This window comes from Macaca fascicularis, chromosome 16 (genome assembly GCF_037993035.2).
Source record: "Macaca fascicularis isolate 582-1 chromosome 16, T2T-MFA8v1.1".
NCBI lineage: Eukaryota > Metazoa > Chordata > Mammalia > Primates > Cercopithecidae > Macaca > Macaca fascicularis.
Genome location: NC_088390.1, coordinates 502,480 through 522,877, shown reverse-complemented (window position 1 = coordinate 522,877; position 20,398 = coordinate 502,480). Strand labels below are relative to the sequence as shown.

At 56.6% G+C, this 20,398-nt stretch overlaps 1 protein-coding gene across 41 annotated transcripts in view; it reads left to right on the top strand.

Moving 5' to 3' along the window:
- The window catches only part of RPH3AL (rabphilin 3A like (without C2 domains)), a 200,417-nt gene that overhangs the window by 55,685 nt on the left and 124,334 nt on the right, over positions 1 to 20,398 (top strand). For 39 of the 41 annotated variants that reach the window (XR_012425084.1, XR_012425087.1, XR_012425085.1 and 36 more), the window contains exons 2-4: positions 12,974 to 13,086; positions 17,814 to 17,957; positions 19,776 to 19,905. Coding sequence is in view for 35 of the 41 variants with exons in the window: in XM_074018161.1 (XP_073874262.1) it covers positions 13,010 to 13,086; positions 17,814 to 17,957; positions 19,776 to 19,905 (351 nt within the window). In the remaining 6 variants the exon portion in view is untranslated. The remainder of the gene's footprint in view (positions 1 to 12,973; positions 13,087 to 17,813; positions 17,958 to 19,775; positions 19,906 to 20,398) is intronic. The other 2 variants (XM_065532571.2, XM_065532570.2) reach the window with 1 other exon arrangement.

Genomic DNA, 20,398 nt, shown 5'->3' with positions numbered 1-20,398 from the left:
GCCCGTGGGAATGCGTTTCTCTGGGGGTCTCTCATGCGCGTGACTTCAAGGCAGACCCCGGCCAAGCAGATCCGCGGGTCTCAGGAGCTGGGATCTGCTGCCCACTCTCCCCACGGTGGGACCCTGTGGCTGGACGAAAGCGCGCTCGTTCGTGCCGTACCCGAGGGAGTGTGAAGGCTCAGTTACATCCGAACGTGTCCGTGAAACGAGATGGAGGCGGTGAAAATGCCAGGGTGTAAGGTGGGGAGCGATGGCGGCCTGGGGGAAGGTGTGGGGAGAAGAAGCCGCACGTGGTGGGATGGTCGCCCCGTCCCCCTCCCTGTCCCTGTCCCTGTCCCGTTGCAGCGGACGCGCGGGGGACTCCGGGGTGTTTCCAGGCTTCTTGGAGGCAGGTGGTTTTGCCCCCGGATGTGTCTTTCAGTCTGATGTGTGTCAGAGACTGACGGCAGCAGGAGGCTGGTGCTTTCCTTACTGTGCTGTGGCTGTGGCGGGATTTGGAAGGTCAGGGTTGAGCCAGTTTTCCTGGAGTGATGACTATTCACGCTGCCTCCTAGTGCGGACGGGAACGAGCTCCCGAGGCACGTTTTCGGGACCCGCAGTGGGGCGGAGAAGAGTCGCTGGAGGAGGGTCACGTGACCGGCCCCAGCCACGGGGTCACTCAGGGCTCTCAAGCCGGTGCTGGCTTTACCAGCCTCTGAGCCCACAACTGCTGCTGAGGAGATAGAAGGCTTCTTGTCAGTAGATGCAACTGTTTGCGAAGAATAGACTTTGTTTGTTTGTTTGTTTGTTTTTTGTGACTAGAGGATTGTGACCTTATTGAAACCATCTAATCGGAGAGCCACAGATTAGGCTCCCAAGACGCGGCTGCCGCCAGCAGAATTTTTGTGGCGGACAATTCTAGGTGCACTTTGGAGAGGGCAAGCATGAGGCCTGCCGCGGACAGCTCTGAGTGGCTGTGGAAAAGGTATCTCAAAGAATACACTTAAAAAGTGTATGAGGAAAATTGGAAACAAGCCGTGTGCCCCCCACAGGAAGATGGTAAAGCCTGTTGTATTCAGAATACCAAGTTACCGTTTAAAATCCTATTGTTAAAGAACTTTCATAGTGTGGGAAAAGTACAATGTGGTTAAAAAAACCAGCAAGCAGTGTATGTAGTAAAAACCCAGTTTTATTTAGGATTTGTACGTAATGCCTAGGAAAGGTTGGAAGGTGCTACATTAAGGTGTTGAGAGTCGTCATCGGGGTGGCTGGCACCTGAATTTAAGGCGTTTTCTTTTTGGGATGAATATCCCACAGCCCCCAGGAGCGACCGCGTGAGGCTGCATAATGGTTGTGGCTGTGGCCTTTGTCTGCAGTGACTGATGCCTGGGGTGGTGAGCTCTCATGGCCATCTCTGTGTCTGCAGTGGTGTCTGCGGTGATGTCTGTGGTGGTATCTGCAGTGGTGTCTGCAGTGACTGACGCCCGGGGTGGTGAGCTCTCAACTTTAGAGAGAGAATTGCATCCCCCTGGAGGAAGGGGTTGTGTTTACGGATCTGTCTCAGGGCTGATGAACCTCTGTCCCCTAGGAATTTTCTCAGGAAATTATCACCAGGCAACTCGTGTTCCCCTCCCTGTTCCGCTTGGGCCCTCCTAGTCCCGTACTGTGGGGTTTTACCAGGGGCTCAGGAGCATCTGCCTGCCGGGCCGGCCGGCCTGAGTGCAGCCTCTGCTCAGCTTGTCGCCCGTCAGGGTCGAGGTGGCACCAGGAGGTCTCAGCTTCCCAGAGGAGGCTCGGGGGGCACCAGCCCGCAGCCAGGAGCAAGCCCAGCTGTCAGGTGGAGCTGCCGTGAGGCTGACGACCCCGTGGGGAATCTGAGGAATAAGAGGCTTATGAGCCAGCCAGTCGCAGAGCCTGGTTAGAGCCCGACTGTCTGCTCTGAGCGCGTCTGGGTGGTTTTCTGAATTCTTCCTTGTCTGGGGAAGGCCACATCTCTCTGATGAAATGCAGTTGAATTAAATGGATATTCCCTGAACACCTACTTTGCAGCAGGCCCGGTGCTGGGCATCAGGGAGGGAGGGAGGACGACGTAGGGACCCTCTGGGGAGCCACAGTCCAGCGGGGAAGGAGAAATGGAAATTTCATGTCGAACTGAAGACTTCGGGGCGGACTCCTGGGAGGGATGTCCCCCCTCCCCTCGATGGGCCTGCCTTCCCCAGCCGCGGCCTTGGCCTGTGGGCTCGTCGAACATGCTCATGTACACACACACACACCCTACACACACACACGCACACACACGCACACACCCTACACACACATACATGCACACACCCCCCCCCACACACAAACGCACACACACACCCTGTACACACACGTGTGCACACACACCCCTACACACACACGTGCACACATGCACACACAAACCCTGCACACACACGCATGTGCACGCACACACGCACACACACACCCCTACACACGCACACACATGCACACACACCCTGTACACACACGCGCGCACACACACCCCTACACACACGCGCGCACACCCTGCACACACACACCCCTACACACACGTGCACACATGCACACACCCTGCACACACGCGCACACAACCCTACACACACATGCACACACACCCTACATACAAACACACCCTGCCCATGTGCACACACACATACACACACGCACACACATGCACACACATGTGCGCACACACCCTACACAGGCACACGTGCACACACACCTTGCACACGCACATGCAGCTTGCACACACACACACGCACACACACAGCGTACACACACACGCACACACACACCCCCCTTCTCCTCCGGCCTCTTACCTGTCCCAGCTGGGAGTACCTCAGAGACAGATCTGGCCCTGGGGATCGCGTCTCTCCAGTTTACTGAGGAAGTGGCCAGAGCTCCACCAGCCCTGTCCACAGAACCTGCCTCTTCTCCCCTCAGAGCTCCACCAGCCCTGTCCACAAAACCTGCCTCTTCTCCCCTCAGAGCTCCACCAGCCCTGTCCACAGAACCTGCCTCTTCTCCCCTCAGAGCTCCACCAGCCCTGTCCACAGAACCTGCCTCTTCTCCCCTCAGAGCTCCACCAGCCCTGTCCACAGAACCTGCCTCTTCTCTCCCCAGAGCTCCACCAGCCCTGTCCACAGAACCTGCCTCTTCTCCCCTCAGAGCTCCACCAGCCCTGTCCACAGAACCTGCCTCTTCTCCCCTCAGAGCTCCACCAGCCCTGTCCACAGAACCTGCCTCTTCTCCCCTCAGAGCTCCACCAGCCCTGTCCACAGAACCTGCCTCTTCTCCCCTCAGAGCTCCACCAGCCCTGTCCACAGAACCTGCCTCTTCTCTCCCCAGAGCTCCACCAGCCCTGTCCACAAAACCTGCCTCTTCTCCCCTCAGAGCTCCACCAGCCCTGTCCACAAAACCTGCCTCTTCTCCCCTCAGAGCTCCACCAGCCCTGTCCACAGAACCTGCCTCTTCTCCCCTCAGAGCTCCACCAGCCCTGTCCACAGAACCTGCCTCTTCTCCCCTCAGAGCTCCACCAGCCCTGTCCACAGAACCTGCCTCTTCTCCCCTCAGAGCTCCACCAGCCCTGTCCACAGAACCTGCCTCTTCTCTCCCCAGAGCTCCACCAGCCCTGTCCACAGAACCTGCCTCTTCTCCCCTCAGAGCTCCACCAGCCCTGTCCACAGAACCTGCCTCTTCTCCCCTCAGAGCTCCACCAGCCCTGTCCACAGAACCTGCCTCTTCTCCCCTCAGAGCTCCACCAGCCCTGTCCACAGAACCTGCCTCTTCTCCCCTCAGAGCTCCACCAGCCCTGTCCACAGAACCTGCCTCTTCTCCCCTCAGAGCTCCACCAGCCCTGTCCACAGAACCTGCCTCTTCTCCCCTCAGAGCTCCACCAGCCCTGTCCACAGAACCTGCCTCTTCTCCCCTCAGAGCTCCACCAGCCCTGTCCACAGAACCTGCCTCTTCTCTCCCCAGAGCTCCACCAGCCCTGTCCACAAAACCTGCCTCTTCTCCCCTCAGAGCTCCACCAGCCCTGTCCACAAAACCTGCCTCTTCTCCCCTCAGAGCTCCACCAGCCCTGTCCACAGAACCTGCCTCTTCTCCCCTCAGAGCTCCACCAGCCCTGTCCACAGAACCTGCCTCTTCTCCCCTCAGAGCTCCACCAGCCCTGTCCACAAAACCTGCCTCTTCTCTCCCCAGAGCTCCACCAGCCCTGTCCACAAAACCTGCCTCTTCTCCCCTCAGAGCTCCACCAGCCCTGTCCACAAAACCTGCCTCTTCTCCCCTCAGAGCTCCACCAGCCCTGTCCACAAAACCTGCCTCTTCTCCCCTCAGAGCTCCACCAGCCCTGTCCACAAAACCTGCCTCTTCTCTCCCCAGAGCTCCACCAGCCCTGTCCACAAAACCTGCCTCTTCTCCCCGCAGAGCTCCACCAGCCCTGTCCACAAAACCTGCCTCTTCTCTCCCCAGAGCTCCACCAGCCCTGTCCACAAAACCTGCCTCTTCTCCCCTCAGAGCTCCACCAGCCCTGTCCACAAAACCTGCCTCTTCTCCCCTCAGAGCTCCACCAGCCCTGTCCACATAACCTGCCTCTTCTCCCCTCAGAGCTCCACCAGCCCTGTCCACAAAACCTGCCTCTTCTCCCCTCAGAGCTCCACCAGCCCTGTCCACATAACCTGCCTCTTCTCCCCTCAGAGCTCCACCAGCCCTGTCCACAAAACCTGCCTCTTCTCCCCTCAGAGCTCCACCAGCCCTGTCCACAAAACCTGCCTCTTCTCCCCTCAGAGCTCCACCAGCCCTGTCCACAGAACCTGCCTCTTCTCTCCCCAGAGCTCCACCAGCCCTGTCCACAGAACCTGCCTCTTCTCTCCCCAGAGCTCCACCAGCCCTGTCCACAAAACCTGCCTCTTCTCCCCTCAGAGCTCCACCAGCCCTGTCCACAAAACCTGCCTCTTCTCCCCTCAGAGCTCCACCAGCCCTGTCCACAGAACCTGCCTCTTCTCCCCTCAGAGCTCCACCAGCCCTGTCCACAGAACCTGCCTCTTCTCCCCTCAGAGCTCCACCAGCCCTGTCCACAGAACCTGCCTCTTCTCCCCTCAGAGCTCCACCAGCCCTGTCCACAAAACCTGCCTCTTCTCCCCTCAGAGCTCCACCAGCCCTGTCCACAAAACCTGCCTCTTCTCCCCTCAGAGCTCCACCAGCCCTGTCCACAAAACCTGCCTCTTCTCTCCCCAGAGCTCCACCAGCCCTGTCCACAAAACCTGCCTCTTCTCCCCGCAGAGCTCCACCAGCCCTGTCCACAAAACCTGCCTCTTCTCCCCTCAGAGCTCCACCAGCCCTGTCCACAAAACCTGCCTCTTCTCTCCCCAGAGCTCCACCAGCCCTGTCCACAAAACCTGCCTCTTCTCCCCTCAGAGCTCCACCAGCCCTGTCCACAAAACCTGCCTCTTCTCCCCTCAGAGCTCCACCAGCCCTGTCCACAAAACCTGCCTCTTCTCCCCTCAGAGCTCCACCAGCCCTGTCCACAAAACCTGCCTCTTCTCCCCTCAGAGCTCCACCAGCCCTGTCCACAGAACCTGCCTCTTCTCCCCTCAGAGCTCCACCAGCCCTGTCCACAGAACCTGCCTCTTCTCCCCTCAGAGCTCCACCAGCCCTGTCCACAGAACCTGCCTCTTCTCCCCTCAGAGCTCCACCAGCCCTGTCCACAGAACCTGCCTCTTCCCCCTTCAGAGCTCCACCAGCCCTGTCCACAGAACCTGCCTCTTCTCCCCTCAGAGCTCCACCAGCCCTGTCCACAGAACCTGCCTCTTCTGCCCTCAGAGCTCCACCAGCCCTGTCCACAGAACCTGCCTCTTCTCTCCCCAGAGCTCCACCAGCCCTGTCCACAAAACCTGCCTCTTCTCTCCCCAGAGCTCCACCAGCCCTGTCCACAAAACCTGCCTCTTCTCTCCCCAGAGCTCCACCAGCCCTGTCCACAAAACCTGCCTCTTCTCCCCTCAGAGCTCCACCAGCCCTGTCCACAAAACCTGCCTCTTCTCCCCTCAGAGCTCCACCAGCCCTGTCCACAAAACCTGCCTCTTCTCCCCTCAGAGCTCCACCAGCCCTGTCCACAGAACCTGCCTCTTCTCCCCTCAGAGCTCCACCAGCCCTGTCCACAGAACCTGCCTCTTCTCCCCTCAGAGCTCCACCAGCCCTGTCCACAGAACCTGCCTCTTCTCTCCCCAGAGCTCCACCAGCCCTGTCCACAGAACCTGCCTCTTCTCTCCCCAGAGCTCCACCAGCCCTGTCCACAGAACCTGCCTCTTCTCCCCTCAGAGCTCCACCAGCCCTGTCCACAAAACCTGCCTCTTCTCCCCTCAGAGCTCCACCAGCCCTGTCCACAGAACCTGCCTCTTCTCCCCTCAGAGCTCCACCAGCCCTGTCCACAGAACCTGCCTCTTCTCCCCTCAGAGCTCCACCAGCCCTGTCCACAGAACCTGCCTCTTCTCCCCTCAGAGCTCCACCAGCCCTGTCCACAGAACCTGCCTCTTCTCCCCTCAGAGCTCCACCAGCCCTGTCCACAGAACCTGCCTCTTCTCTCCCCAGAGCTCCACCAGCCCTGTCCACAGAACCTGCCTCTTCTCCCCTCAGAGCTCCACCAGCCCTGTCCACAGAACCTGCCTCTTCTCCCCTCAGAGCTCCACCAGCCCTGTCCACAGAACCTGCCTCTTCTCCCCTCAGAGCTCCACCAGCCCTGTCCACAGAACCTGCCTCTTCTCCCCTCAGAGCTCCACCAGCCCTGTCCACAGAACCTGCCTCTTCTCCCCTCAGAGCTCCACCAGCCCTGTCCACAGAACCTGCCTCTTCTCCCCTCAGAGCTCCACCAGCCCTGTCCACAGAACCTGCCTCTTCTCCCCTCAGAGCTCCACCAGCCCTGTCCACAGAACCTGCCTCTTCTCCCCTCAGAGCTCCACCAGCCCTGTCCACAGAACCTGCCTCTTCTCCCCTCAGAGCTCCACCAGCCCTGTCCACAGAACCTGCCTCTTCTCCCCTCAGAGCTCCACCAGCCCTGTCCACAGAACCTGCCTCTTCTCCCCTCAGAGCTCCACCAGCCCTGTCCACAGAACCTGCCTCTTCTCCCCTCAGAGCTCCACCAGCCCTGTCCACAGAACCTGCCTCTTCTCTCCCCAGAGCTCCACCAGCCCTGTCCACAAAACCTGCCTCTTCTCCCCCCAGAGCTCCACCAGCCCTGTCCACAGAACCTGCCTCTTCTCCCCTCAGAGCTCCACCAGCCCTGTCCACAGAACCTGCCTCTTCTCTCCCCAGAGCTCCACCAGCCCTGTCCACAGAACCTGCCTCTTCTCCCCTCAGAGCTCCACCAGCCCTGTCCACAGAACCTGCCTCTTCTCCCCTCAGAGCTCCACCAGCCCTGTCCACAGAACCTGCCTCTTCTCCCCTCAGAGCTCCACCAGCCCTGTCCACAAAACCTGCCTCTTCTCCCCTCAGAGCTCCACCAGCCCTGTCCACAGAACCTCCTGCCCCTGCTCCCCAGGCCGATTCCATCCTCCCTCCTGAATTTGGGGCTTTGCCCTCCCTGCTTTTCCACTCACCTTCTATAAGGCCCTATTTTGTTCCCTCATCAGTTTAATTTTTGTTCAGGACAAATGGCCGTGTATCAGTACAAGGGCACGGTCCCTGTTTAACGCACAAGGCACTGCTCTTACGAGAGAAGGGTCAGAGTCCCCGCCATCCATCCGAGCCCGGGAGGTGAGCGCTGGGTGGTGGTGAGTACAGTTTACCCCCTGGTGAAGGGGGTGCCGGGTGCTGGGCATGGGGATTGGCTGGTGAGGCCCTCCGTGCCGAGTCAGGGAGCTGGCAGCCAGTGCAGGCTGAAGAGGTTTGGAGAATCGAAGCTGGCTCCGTGGGCAGTTTCCCAAAATGTGCCTCCTCGAGTTGCCGTTCTTCTCGCACCATCTGTCCCAAGGTTGCTCTGTACGAGTGAAGGACAGCTGTGCCTTCGGAGGTGCCAGCCACGGCAGGGTGGGGGTGCACAGCCGTCCCAGAGCCAGGGCCCGAATTCTCCTGGGTTCTCATGTCCGACCTCTGCTCGGGGCCACCCCTGTGAGCGTGGTCAGCCACAGACTTGCCATCGACGATGAACTTGCCCTGCCAGTGCCCGTGGCCCCAGCCCTGGAGGCAACATCCTTCCGTCTCCCTTGACCTCTGCAGCGCTTGGCTCTGTGGTTCCTTTGCCCAGAAGCTACAGCAGTGAGAAGGGTGGAGACATGGAGGATACAGTTCTTGTGGCCGCCTCTGTCCTGTGGACTGGGCTGGGGAGGGGCTCAGTTCCCACCTCCCATGTGGGAGCAGCCTCCCTCGCCTCCCTCGCCTCCCTCATGTAACTCAGCAGCGTCAGAATCAGGCGTTGAAATTACCCGAGGCGGTCGTTCTGTCCGACAGCTCTGTTGGGTACCGACGAGGAAACTGAGGCACGGGAAGAGAGTTGACTTGTTCCTGGACTTCTAGTAAGTTCACATAAAAGCCAAATTTTCACAGATCTCTCTTTTTTTTTTTTTTTGATGGAGTCTCGCTTTGTTGCCCAGGCTGGAGTGCAGTGGCGCGATCTCGGCTCACTGCAACCTCCACCTTCCAGGTTCAAGCGATTCTCCTGCCTCAGCCTCCTGAATAACTGGGATTACAGGCACCTGCCACCACACCTGGCTAATTTTTGTATTTTTAGTGGAGACGGTGTTTCTCCATGTTGCCCAGGCTGGTCTCAAACTCCTGAGCTCAGGTGACCTGCCCACCTTGGTCTCCCAAAGTGCTGGGATTCCAGGCGTGAGCCACTACGTTCAGCCTGTAAAGTGTATTTGAATGTTTACTCTGAACAGAATAGTGCTTTCCACACCCGTGTGGGGCGGTGTGGCTGCAAAGTACAAGATAACCGAAGTTTTTAAAAAACAAAGCAAAGCAAACCGTAGTGCTCTAAAGGCTGGGATGGGGCACTGGTTTAAAGTTGTCTGAGGACTGTGTCACTTTTGACCCTGTCTTTTCCTTGCTTGTCCATTAGCCTCATCGGGGAGAAGATGGAGCCTACATCTGGGGGGTCCCGGGTGATCTGGGCCTGGCCATGGGGTTTCCACATTTGGCTATTTGGGGCCTGGGGCTGTCCAGGTCTCTTTGCCGAGGCAGCCCGCGGGGGAGGGTCAGGTCTGATCTGGAAGAGCAGGTGCCTGGACGTGTCCCTGGGGTAGAGGGACCCGTGTGGTCAGGTGGTGGCGGTCGGCGCGTCGTCAGGGCAACCGGTGGCCCTGGCCTAGAAAAGCAGTTCTCTGAGCTGGGGCCTCTCTGGGGGTCCCCCAACTCCCTTCCGGAGATCCACAGGGTCAGAAGTTTTTTCATAAGAAGAGTAATGGGACCGGGTTTTATCCTCTCACAAATGTACAGAAAAGGAGAAGTTCATTGATGTGGTTTCAGATGCCGCATTGAAACTAATCTTTAAGAAACTACCATTTGTTGAGTTTGGGTGCAATATCAAAGAAAAATATCTACAATTTCTGGAAAGTAAAAAACAGTGCTCCTCTTTTCAGCCATCGTGCACGTTTGTGAGGGTCTGGATGTCCTTCATGGACTTCAGTGAAACCACCTGTCACAAATGTGTGAGTGAAGAATCAGATATGAATGTCCCGCTGTTTTTTTTGTGAAGCCAAACATTAAAAACAGTTGTAAAAATGTAAAACAATGTATTTGTCTAATTGCTTTTTAAGTGTAGTTTTTCATAAAATATGTAAATCGTGCACGTCTAAAGGGTTTTTTTAAAAATTATACTTTAAGTTCTAGGGTACATGTGCACAACATGCAGGTTTGTCACATATGTATACAGGTGCCATGTTGGTGTGCTGCCCCCATTAACTCGTCATTTACATTAGGTATATCTCCTAATGCTATCCCTCCCCCCTCCCTCCCCCCCACAATAGGCCCCGGTGTGTGAGGTTCCCCTTCCTGTGTCCAAGTGATCTCATTGTTCAATTCCCACCTATGAGTGAGAACATGTGGTGTTTGGTTTTCTGTTCTTGGGATAGTTTGCTGAGAATGATGGTTTCCAGCTGCATCCATGTCCCTACAAAGGACACGAACTCATCCTTTTCTATGGCCGCATAGTATTCCATGGTGTATATGTGCCACATTTTCTTAATCCAGTCTGTCATTGATGGACATTTGGGTTGATTCCAAGTCTTTGCTATTGTGAATAGTGCTGCAATAAACATACGTGTGCATGTGTCTTTATAGCAGCATGTTTTATAATCCTTCAGGTATATACCGAGTAATGGGATGGCTGGGTCAAATGGTATTTCTGGTTCTGGATCCTTGAGGAATCGCCACACTGTCTTCCACAATGGTTGAACTAGTTTACAGTCCCACCAAGAGTGTAAAAGTGTTCCTATTTCTCCACATCCTCTCCAGCACCTGTTGTTTCCTGACTTTTTAATGATCGCCATTCTAACTGGTGTGAGATGGTATCTCATTGTGGTTTTGATTTGCATTTCTCTGATGGCGAGTGATGATGAGCATTTTTTCATGTGTCTGTTGGCTGTATGAATGTCTTCTTTTGAGAAGTGTCTGTTCATATCCTTTGCCCACTTTTTGATGGGGTGGTTTTTTTTTTTCTTGTAATGGGTTTATTATTTTTAATGAATTAACAAAATTTTAAAGATTTTCTCAGTTTTAATTTCTGGTAACTAGCAGTGGTCATAGCCCATGTATTCTGGATTCCTTAATAATGTCTTCTTTTTTTTTTTTTTTTTTTTTTTTGAAGACGGAGTCTCACTCTTGTTGCCCAGGCTGGAGTGCAATGGCACGATCCCGGCTCACTTACACCTCCACCTCCCAGGTTCAAGCGATTCTCCTGCCTCACCCTCCTGAGTAGCTGGGATTACAGGCATGTGCCATCACGCCTGGCTAATTTTTTTTTTGTATTTTTAATAGAGACAGGGTTTCACCACATTGGCCAGGCTGGTCTTGAACTCCTGACCTCAAGCAATCCTCCTGCCTTGGCCTCCCAAATTGCTGGGGTTATGGGCCTGAGCCACCACATCCGACCTCAATAATTTTTTATAGCATTTTGTTGTTGTTGTTGTTTTGAGAGAGAGTCTTGCTCTGTCACCCAGGCTGGAGTGCAGTGGCGCAGTCGTGTGGCTCCCTGCAGCCTCGACCTCCTGGGCTCAGGAGGAGGTCGAGTGTAGCTGGGACCACAGATATGCACCACGCCCAGCTAATTTTTGTTCTTTTTGTTGAGAGAGGGTTTCACCACGTTCCCCAGGCTGATCTCGAACTCCTGGGCTCCGGTGACCTGCCCAGTTCAGCCTCCCAAAGTGCTGGGATTACAGGTATGAGCCACCATGTCCAGCCTATGAATGAGTTATAATTCATTTTTTTCGTGGTCTGTATTGGTGCTGAAGTTGTAATTCATAGACCATAAAATTCACACTTTTAAAGGATGCGGTTCAGTGGTTTTAGTATATTCACAAAATTGTGTAACCATCACCACTGTCTAATTCCGGAACATTTTTATCACCCCAAAAAGAAGTCCTGAACCCACTGGCAGTCTGTTCCCCTTTTCCTGCAGCCCCGATAACCATTCATCACCTTCCCTCTCAGATTCGCTTATTCTGGGCACGTCATATAAACGGAATCATACAGTGCGTGGTCGTTTACGACTGACTTTTGTTACTTAGGTTGTTTTAAAGGTTCGTCCATGATTTAGCTGGTGTTAGTACCTCATTCCTTTTTGTGGCCAAATAATAATCCCTTGTAACTAATCCATTGTACGGAAATAGCACAGTTTCCTCATTCATCGGTCGGTGGATATTTTGGTTGTTTCCACTTTTTGGCTGTTGTGAATAATGCTGCTGAGAACATTTGTGTACAGGTTTCGGTGAGGACATGTCTTGGGTCTGTAACCAGGAGCGGAGTTTCTGGGTCATATGGTAAATCTGTATTTAACATTTTGAGGAAGTGCCAAATGGATTTCAAACCTGGATATTTTTTAAGCGTGTAAAGGGGTCCTGGGTTTGAGAACCGCTGGCCCAGCTGGAATTCAACCAGGGGAGTGTGGATGACTCAGGAGAGCCCCTCATTCTTGCTCTGGGATTGAGATACCCTCAGCCTCATCCCACTCTCCCTTCAGAATGCACGTGCGGCGTCCTCACGATAGATCACCAAAGATAATCCTGTCCTTGGAGGCAAGGAGGAAGCCGGCTACACTAGATGGTGCACAGGTGACCCATCGGGGGTCCTGGAGCAGGGTCACCTCCCTGCGGGATCCCCAGATGCCATGCTCATGGCAGTGTCTATGGGCGGCACCCCTTGGCACGGTGCCGGGTGGCGATCCTGGCTGTAGCTGCCACCCCCTGCCGTCTTGCCTCCCCTCGAGGGCATTGTGACCATCGGTGTGAATCTGTTGGGAAGGAGAGCCAGGTCCCCAGGCTTGGGAGAGGTGTAGGGTTTCAGCCTGTCTGGCCATCACCCCTCAGCCCAGCCCCTCCTGCTGGGTGACGTGGTTGGGTCAGCCCCTGCTCTACTCTGGCCATCACCCCCCAGCCCAGTACCTCCTGCTGGGTGACGTGCTCAGTTTGGCCCCTGCTGTACTGGGAGGGGGCAGGGAACAGATGGCCTCCTGGGCTGAGGTGAAAACTGCTAAGGGTGTGCCTGCCCTCTCCTTTCTGAGTCTAACCCTTTGATGCCAGTCACGTTCACTCTTGGCACTCGGCCACATGATCTACCTGGTCACCCTCCCAGAATCATGAGCCTTCTGAAGAGGAGTCTTGAGGAACAGTTTTTTGCTGGAGAGACGGTTCCCACAGTGAGATTCCAGGCACCCATGGGGACAACGCATGGAGGTGCGGTGGAGGGGCTCACTGCATCGAGACCCCGTCTGCCATCTGTACCCCAGCCAGTGATGCACTCTTGCTTCTTCCCTCCTTCATCTCAGATGTGACTCCCCTCCCCCAGCCGGGGGCTCCGAGCCATGGCCGACACCATCTTCGGCAGCGGGAATGACCAGTGGGTTTGCCCCAATGACCGGCAGCTTGCCCTTCGAGCCAAGTGAGTACCTCTGGGGCCCCCCAGGCCTTCGCTTCCTGCGGCCTCCCTGCTCTTCTCCTGTCTTTAGCAAGATTCATTCCCAGGAGCCCTGAAAGAGGTGTTTGCAGAGAAGTGCCTGTCGGATGCACACCACACTCTGGGCCCTGGACACAGCCATCCACTCATTCAACTACCGTGCAGAATTTATCCCCGTTTCCCAGATGAGAAAAGTGAGGCTGAGCTCCTTGCCTACGTCACTTAACTTGTGGGTGGTAGGGCTGCGACCCGCACCTGGGTGCAGCCGACTCCTAAGCCTGTGTCCTTTCTATCACAAAAGGCCGCAGGGACCCACCTCACCTCACGTGCCTTCTCTCTTGTCACTGAGCCGTAGGACTGCAAGTCCCTTAAGACAGGGAGCCTTTGGTCCCTGGATGCCCAGTCATAGCCGAGTGCCTGGCACTGTGAGACGGGGGAACAAAGGTCTGTCGAATGGACGAAGAGCTGCCCCTCAGGCCGAAGCGCGACCAGCCCAGAGCTGTTCCAGGGCCTTCTCCGCGCTCTCCTGAGAACCCCACTAGTTCCTCACTTCCAGTTTCTTCCCTTGGGGGTCCTGGTTTTCCTTTTTTTTTTTTTTTTTTTTTTTAGACGGAGTCTCACTGTGTCACCCAGGCTGGAGTGCAGTGGTGCGATCTCAGCTCACTGTAACCTCTGCCTCCCAGGTTCAAGCGATTCTCCTGCCTCCCGAGTAGCTGGGATTACAGGTGCCCACCACGATGGGCTAATTTTTGTATTTTTGGTAGAGACGGGGGTTTTGCCATGTTGGCCAGGCTGGTCTCGAACTCCTGACCTCAAGTGATCCACCCGCCTTGGTCTCCCAAAGTGCTGGGGTTACAGACATGAGCCACCGTGCCCGGCCCTGGTTTTCCTGCAATCCCTCAGCCTAGTGAGCTCTCAGCTCTGGGTAGGTCAGGCCATCTCCACCGACTGTCCACTGTGGCTGCAGATGGGGGTCTCAGGTGCCTCGGCTGCCTTCCAGCCCCTCCCTGTCCCTCCGAGGGGCTGGGGGTCTCCGACGTCTGATAAGTCCAAACAGGCCCCTTCGTCCTTCAACCCATGCCGATCACGGGAGCCAGCGTTTCCCAAATGGGACTAAATTCAAATACTTTGTAATGAGATGTTACGAACCTGCAGGGGACAGAACGGAAACATCAAAGGGGAGTAGAAAAACTAATTTGAAACGCCCGAGAAGAGTGGAGTCCTGCGTGATTTGCAGGAATCTTGGCACCACAGTTAACTTCTCTCCTTCGCTGGGAGGGCTCAGCTCCTTCGTGCGGCCCCCACAGTGGGTGAGGTCGGTCCCTCTCCCTCCCTGTCCTCTGATGCCAGGCAGATGAAGTGTCCTCCCAGGCAGGGTAGGAGTTTCCAAGGAGCGCGCTGCCACTGTGCTCTAGACACGGCCCAGCAGGACTCGTGACCCTCCAGGGTTCCCTTCGGCGCTCCCTGACCTTGTGTCTCGCTCAGCAGCAGCCAAACGCTGCCGGAGTACCTTTAGAAGAGAGAATGCCTTTATCCCCTCCCTTGGGGTGCTGCCTTCTCGAGCCTGGCACAGTCTCCGGAAAGGAGAGGCATACTGATTTCCACCCGCAGAGCCGGGAGCTGTGCCCCATGGGACCCTCAGGGACGTCGGGGCTGCAGCTCGGGGCTCTCCTCAGTCCTCCAGCCGCCACCAGACATTTTCTAACCCCCTGCTACGTGCCAGGCACTGACTGCACAGCAGTGAACAGGACCAACACGGTCCCTGGTCTTAAAGCACAGGTGGGCAGAGGCAGGCATTATTTGAATAGTTAGGTAAGTTGCTTTGATGGTGACAACAGGCAGTGGGGACGTGGGTGAAGGTGTAGCCTAGTCGAGATCAGGAGGGGCTTCCCTGAGAGTGTGCGGCCTCCACTGAGACCCAGACGATGGGGCAACGTTAGACGGCAGTGGGAGGGACGCGCTTCCAGGCAGAGGGAACAGCACGTGCGAAGGCCCCGAGGTAGAAGGAACGGGGCAAGTGGAGCCCTGGCCAGAGGTCAGTGTGTTGCGAGTGCACAGTGTGAAGGCTGGACAGTGTGGAGGGAAGACGGAGAGATAGGCAGGGGCCAGGGGCAGGGCCTGGTCCTCCAGAGACTCACGTTCTGGAGGGGAGATGGGGGGTTTCATGTTGTCTCCTAATAATGTATCAGCCCAATGAAGGACATGCACCCAGGCCTTCCAGGAACTCTGAGTGGATTCTTTACCTGTTTTGGATCAAGGAAAAGCCTCCAGGTGAAGGTCATGTGTAAAGAAGTCTGTAGAAAGAATAGGCTGGGCACGGTGGCTCACGCCTGTAATCCCAGGACTGTGGGAGGCTGAGGTGGGTGGATCACCTGAAGCCAGGAGTTCTCAAGACCAGCCTGACCAACATGGTGAAATTCTCTCTCCTAAAAATATAAAAATTAGCCGGGCATGGTGGTGCATGCCGGTAATCCCAGCTACTTGGGAGGCTGAGGCAGGCGAATCGCTTGTACCCGGAAGGTGGAGGTTGCTGTGAGCTGAGATTGTGCCATTGCACTCCAGCCTGGGCGACAGACTGAAGCTCCGTCTCAAGATAGATGGATGGATGGATGGATGGATAGACAGATAGACAGATAGATAGATAGATGATAGATGGATAGATGATAGATGGAGAGATAGAGAGACAGATGATAGATAGATAGACAGATGGATAGATAAACAGATAGATAGACAGATAGATACACAGACAGAATAGGAGTGAGAGGTGGACAGAGGGTTTAGGGAGAGAGACAGGTGCCCCAGGTGAAGGGGGCAGCATGAGCAAAGGCCTAGGGACTGCACGCAGCCTAGAACACGAGGGAGCAACTGGAGAGGCCAGGTGAGCCGAGAGACGAGGGCGCTGTGCGGGGAACGTGCGGGGAACGACAGGCGGGGCTCCCAGCCGTGCAGGTTCTTCCTGGAGGTTGCTGCCCATCGATGTCAGGTGCCCTCAGGTTGGCCGCCTCCTCCTCCGGCCTTGTGGAAGGGGCATTGCGAGGGGGGTGGGCAGCATGCTCAGTGGAGCTGTGGCCGTAGGCGGGAGTCAGGGCCTGGAGCAGCAGGTCGGATGAGAGGACGCGGATGGCTGGGGCCAGGAGGTGGAGCGGATGGAGGTAGGAACCTGGGCGCAGAGGAGGCCCTGGGGGAGCCCGAAATGCTGCCAGGCAGGACTGTCAGCAGCTGCTGGGTGTGAACTCCGCAGGTCAGAGTTCAGGCCTTAAGTCAGCGGTGGAGGCGGCCAACCCCAGATTCCTGCTAGCCGGCTACCTTCCACCCCCCATCTCCTCTGAGAAACGGGAGGCCTGCCCCGCAGGGTGGCTGAGGGCCGGGGCCTTACAGGGCAACTCTGAGGGTCTGGGCCTGCCTCGAAGGGTGACTGAGGGTCTAGGCCTGCCTTGTAGGGTGACGGTGAGGGTCCAGGCCTGCCTCTTGGGGTGATGGAGGGTCTGGGCCCACCTCGCTGCAACAGCCGGGACCAGGCAAGACATGAGACCACCGGGGCCCATCCTGTGTCAGGGAGACCCCGGGAGAGGGTCCGCCTCCCTCAGCTGCCCTAGGTCATGAGACCACGGGGGGCCCGTCTTATGTCAGGGAGACCCCAGGAGAGAGTCCGCCTCCCTCAGCTGCTCTAGGTCCTGCCTCCAGGACTCTTCTGACACTTCTCTAAAGAAAGAAAGAAGCAGCCTTTCCAGAGCCCCATCCCCTCCCTGCCGGGTAACTCTCTTGTTTGTCCACTTCCTGCCGCCACCGGCACGTCCCACCAAGCAGCGCGTCCCTGCGCCCAAGAGGCCGGGAGTCCCACCCGGTGCTTTATAATGCGTTGAATGAAAACGCCTCACACCTGTTCGTTAAATAGGTCTCTGAGTCATTGGTTTGGCATCTGCCTCCCCCACCGTACTGCAGTTCTTCAGGGTGCAGTGGCGTTTCCCGTCTCATTCATCTCTGCACACGGCGATGTCACAGGCACGGAGTGTCTCCCGGAAGCTGGTGCCCACCCAGGGCAGGGGCTCTGCGGTTTGATCTGCTGCTGCCGCTCTCTCCCTGACCAGAAAAATAGAAGGAGTTTGAGTCCTTCCCCCGCCCCAGTTACAGCCTCAGGAGGCACCACCCCTGCAGCGCAGTGGAGCGGACAGCTCAGCCTCCGGACCCACTCCCAGCCCGGCCTCGCCGTTGCCTGCCCTCACCATAGCTCCTCTGGCGAAACTCGCTTTCCCCTCTTGCCTTGAACCTGCCAGTTTTCAGGGTGTTCATATCCACAGCTGTGTCTTTACCCTAATTACATTCCTTTCCTGTCCCCTGGTAAACTCCGTGTCACCACCTGACGGAGCTGGGAGCTCCCTTTTTCTTCTCTTGGTCATCTCTCCTGCTCCTCCCTTGACCCTCACGTGCCATGACCTTGGCCTTCTGTGTGTCCCTGAGGGTCACGTTCCGTGTTTCTGCCTCCTGGGCTAAGATGGTGCTGCCGTCTTTGCCAGGGCCCAGGAGCCGGCGGATGGCAGGGCTGGTGCTTGGAGCCTGTGTCTGCCCCATCTCTGTTGCCCGCACTCCTCGCCCCCGGCACGTAGCACCTGGGCCATCCACTGACTGTGCTCAGGAGGGCTTGGTGGATGTGGTAGGGGCTGCGGGAGTTTGCACCGGGGAGGCCTCAACGCCGTCTGTTACTCCCTCTCGAGGCTGCAGACAGGCTGGTCTGTGCACACCTACCAGACGGAGAAGCAGAGAAGGAACCAGCACCTCAGCCCGGCGGAGGTGGAGGCCATCCTGCAGGTCATCCAGAGGGCCGAGCGGCTGGACGTCCTGGAGCAGCAGAGAATTGGGTGAGGCGGGGCCGGAGCCAGCTCAGTGGGAGGACAACAAGGGCTTTGGTGCAAGCACAGGGCACTGGGAGGCCGGCACGCTGCGTCCTGGTGCTGCATTTCACCTCTGGGAGGGGTCAGGAGGTCACTGGCTCTGCCTCAACACCCCGGAGTGTAACTCAGCCTGCTGAGGCCTCAGGGTAGGTCTGTCAGACGGCGCTAGCAGCTGGGGTGTGCGCCCCGGCTGTGGGCGCGAATGAGCGTGGTGAAGCGCCCCGGGGGCTGTTCGGCTCTGTGCACCTGCGGGTCAGCTGTGGTTCAGCCAAGGGAGGGTTCGGGTCGCCCTCGAAAGCTCCCGCAGGAGCCGCTCCCGGCCTCCGACTCCAGCGCCCACCACAGCTCAGTCTTCCAGCACTTTCATCGTGTCCTGTGTTTGTTTAATTACAAAAGAAATTCTTATTTCCTGGAAAATCTGAAAACCACAGAAAAGCACAAGTAGGAAGAAAAAATGCGCTGGGCGGGAATCGATTTCATTCTGCTGCCTCCTACGTATCTTCATCTTTTCTTTTCTTTTTCTTTCTCTTTTCTTTCTTTCTTTTTTTTTTTTAGACAGGGTCTCACTCTGTCGTGTAGATTGGAGTGCAGGGGTGCGATCACGGATCGCTGCAGCCTCAACTTCCTGGGCTCAAGCGATCCCCCAACCTCAGCCTTAAGTAGCTAGAACCGCGGGTGGGTACCAGGGCACCACCACACCCAGCTTTTTTTTTGTTTTTTGTAGAGATGGGGTCTCACTATGCTACCCAGGCTGGTCTTGAACTCCTGGGCTCAAGCGATCTGCCTGCCTCAGCCTCACAAAGGGCTGGGATTTCAGGCGTGAGCCACCGTGTCTGGCCTTCCTGTCTTTACAGTGGGAAAAACAGGCCAGATGGCATGGCTCATTCTTCAGCTGTGAGTCCACCTGTTCTCCGAGAGCCATCGCTGGTCCCCATGGAACATGCCACTGTCCCTCAGTCTCCCTCGCCCTCCTTCCCCTCAGTCTCCCTCGCCCTCCCTCCCCTCAGTCTCCCTCGCCCTCCCTCCCCTCAATCTCCTTTGCCCTCTCTCCCCTCAATCTCCCTCCCCTCAATCTCTCTCGCCTCCTTGCCCTCCCCTCAATCTCCCTCCCCTCAATCTCCTTTGCCCTCCCCTCAGTCTCCCTCCCCTCAATCTCCCTCCCCTCAGTCTCCCTCCCCTCAGTCTCCCTCCCCTCAGTCTCCCTCCCCTCAGTCTCCCTCCCCTCAATCTCCCTCGCCCCCCCGCCCTCCCTCCCCTCAGTCTCCCTCACCCTCTTTCCCTCAATCTCTCTCCCTTCAATCTCCCTTGCCTTCCCTGCCCTCAATCTTCCTCACACCCCCCTCAATCTTCCTCAACCCCCCACCCTCAATCTCCCTCACCCTCTCTCCCCTCAGTCTCCCTCCCCCTCCCCTCCCCTCAGTCTCTCTTGCCCTCCCTGCAATCCCTCTCCCTCCCGTCACTATTTCCATTTCATCTCCCTATCTGAAATCAGTTTGCTTGTTTTCTTGCTTATGAATTTCCTTCCTTATTGAAGGCAAGTTCCATGAGAGCAGGGACCATGTGTGTCTCTCGCGTGTTTGCTACGATATTCCCCATGTCTGATGACTCAGGTGCTCAGTGAATAGTTGGTGAGTGAACGAAGGATTCGCAGTGAGCCAGGGAAGTGCGAGGAACAACCTCCCGGGTGGGGGACAGCACATGTGGCGCGGTACGGTTTTGGGCCTCGGTGGCAGCTGCGCCCCGGCGGGAAGCACGTTCCCTCTGACTCTGTGTCCTGTGCCGCAGGCGGCTGGTGGAGCGGCTGGAGACCATGAGGCGGAACGTGATGGGGAATGGCCTGTCCCAGTGCCTGCTCTGTGGGGAGGTGCTGGGCTTCCTGGGCAGCTCGTCGGTGTTCTGCAAAGACTGCAGGAAGGTAAGACCCTGCTCTGGCCCTGCCGTTCCGGCATCCCAGCCTGGACCCGCCCTGGTGCTCTGTGGCTTTGCGTCCTGGCTCCCAGGAGTGTGTGCGTCTGCATTGGGCGTGTGGTGTCCTCTGCCTCTTGGCCAGAAGGACTAAGACTTAAAAATCAAATGGCCTGACGTCTAGGGCCAGCTCTGGGTCTCATCGCGTGGATGTACCTTCCAGCCCTTCTGCTAGATTCACGCCCAGGCCACGAGACCCAGAGCTGGCGTTAGAAGTCAGGGTGTGAATCTAGCTCTTCTGCTAAGACCTCAGAAAACTCGTTTAGTATCTCACACCTGATGTTCCTCATCTGTAAAATGTGGTCATGATGCCATGCACCTCACCATGCTCAGAGGATTAAATATTCCTAAATGCAAAACTCTTCAAACCTTGCCTGGCACATAGGCACTCAATAAATGTTATCTCCAGAATATATTAAGTCAACAAGAAAAACATGTTTTCA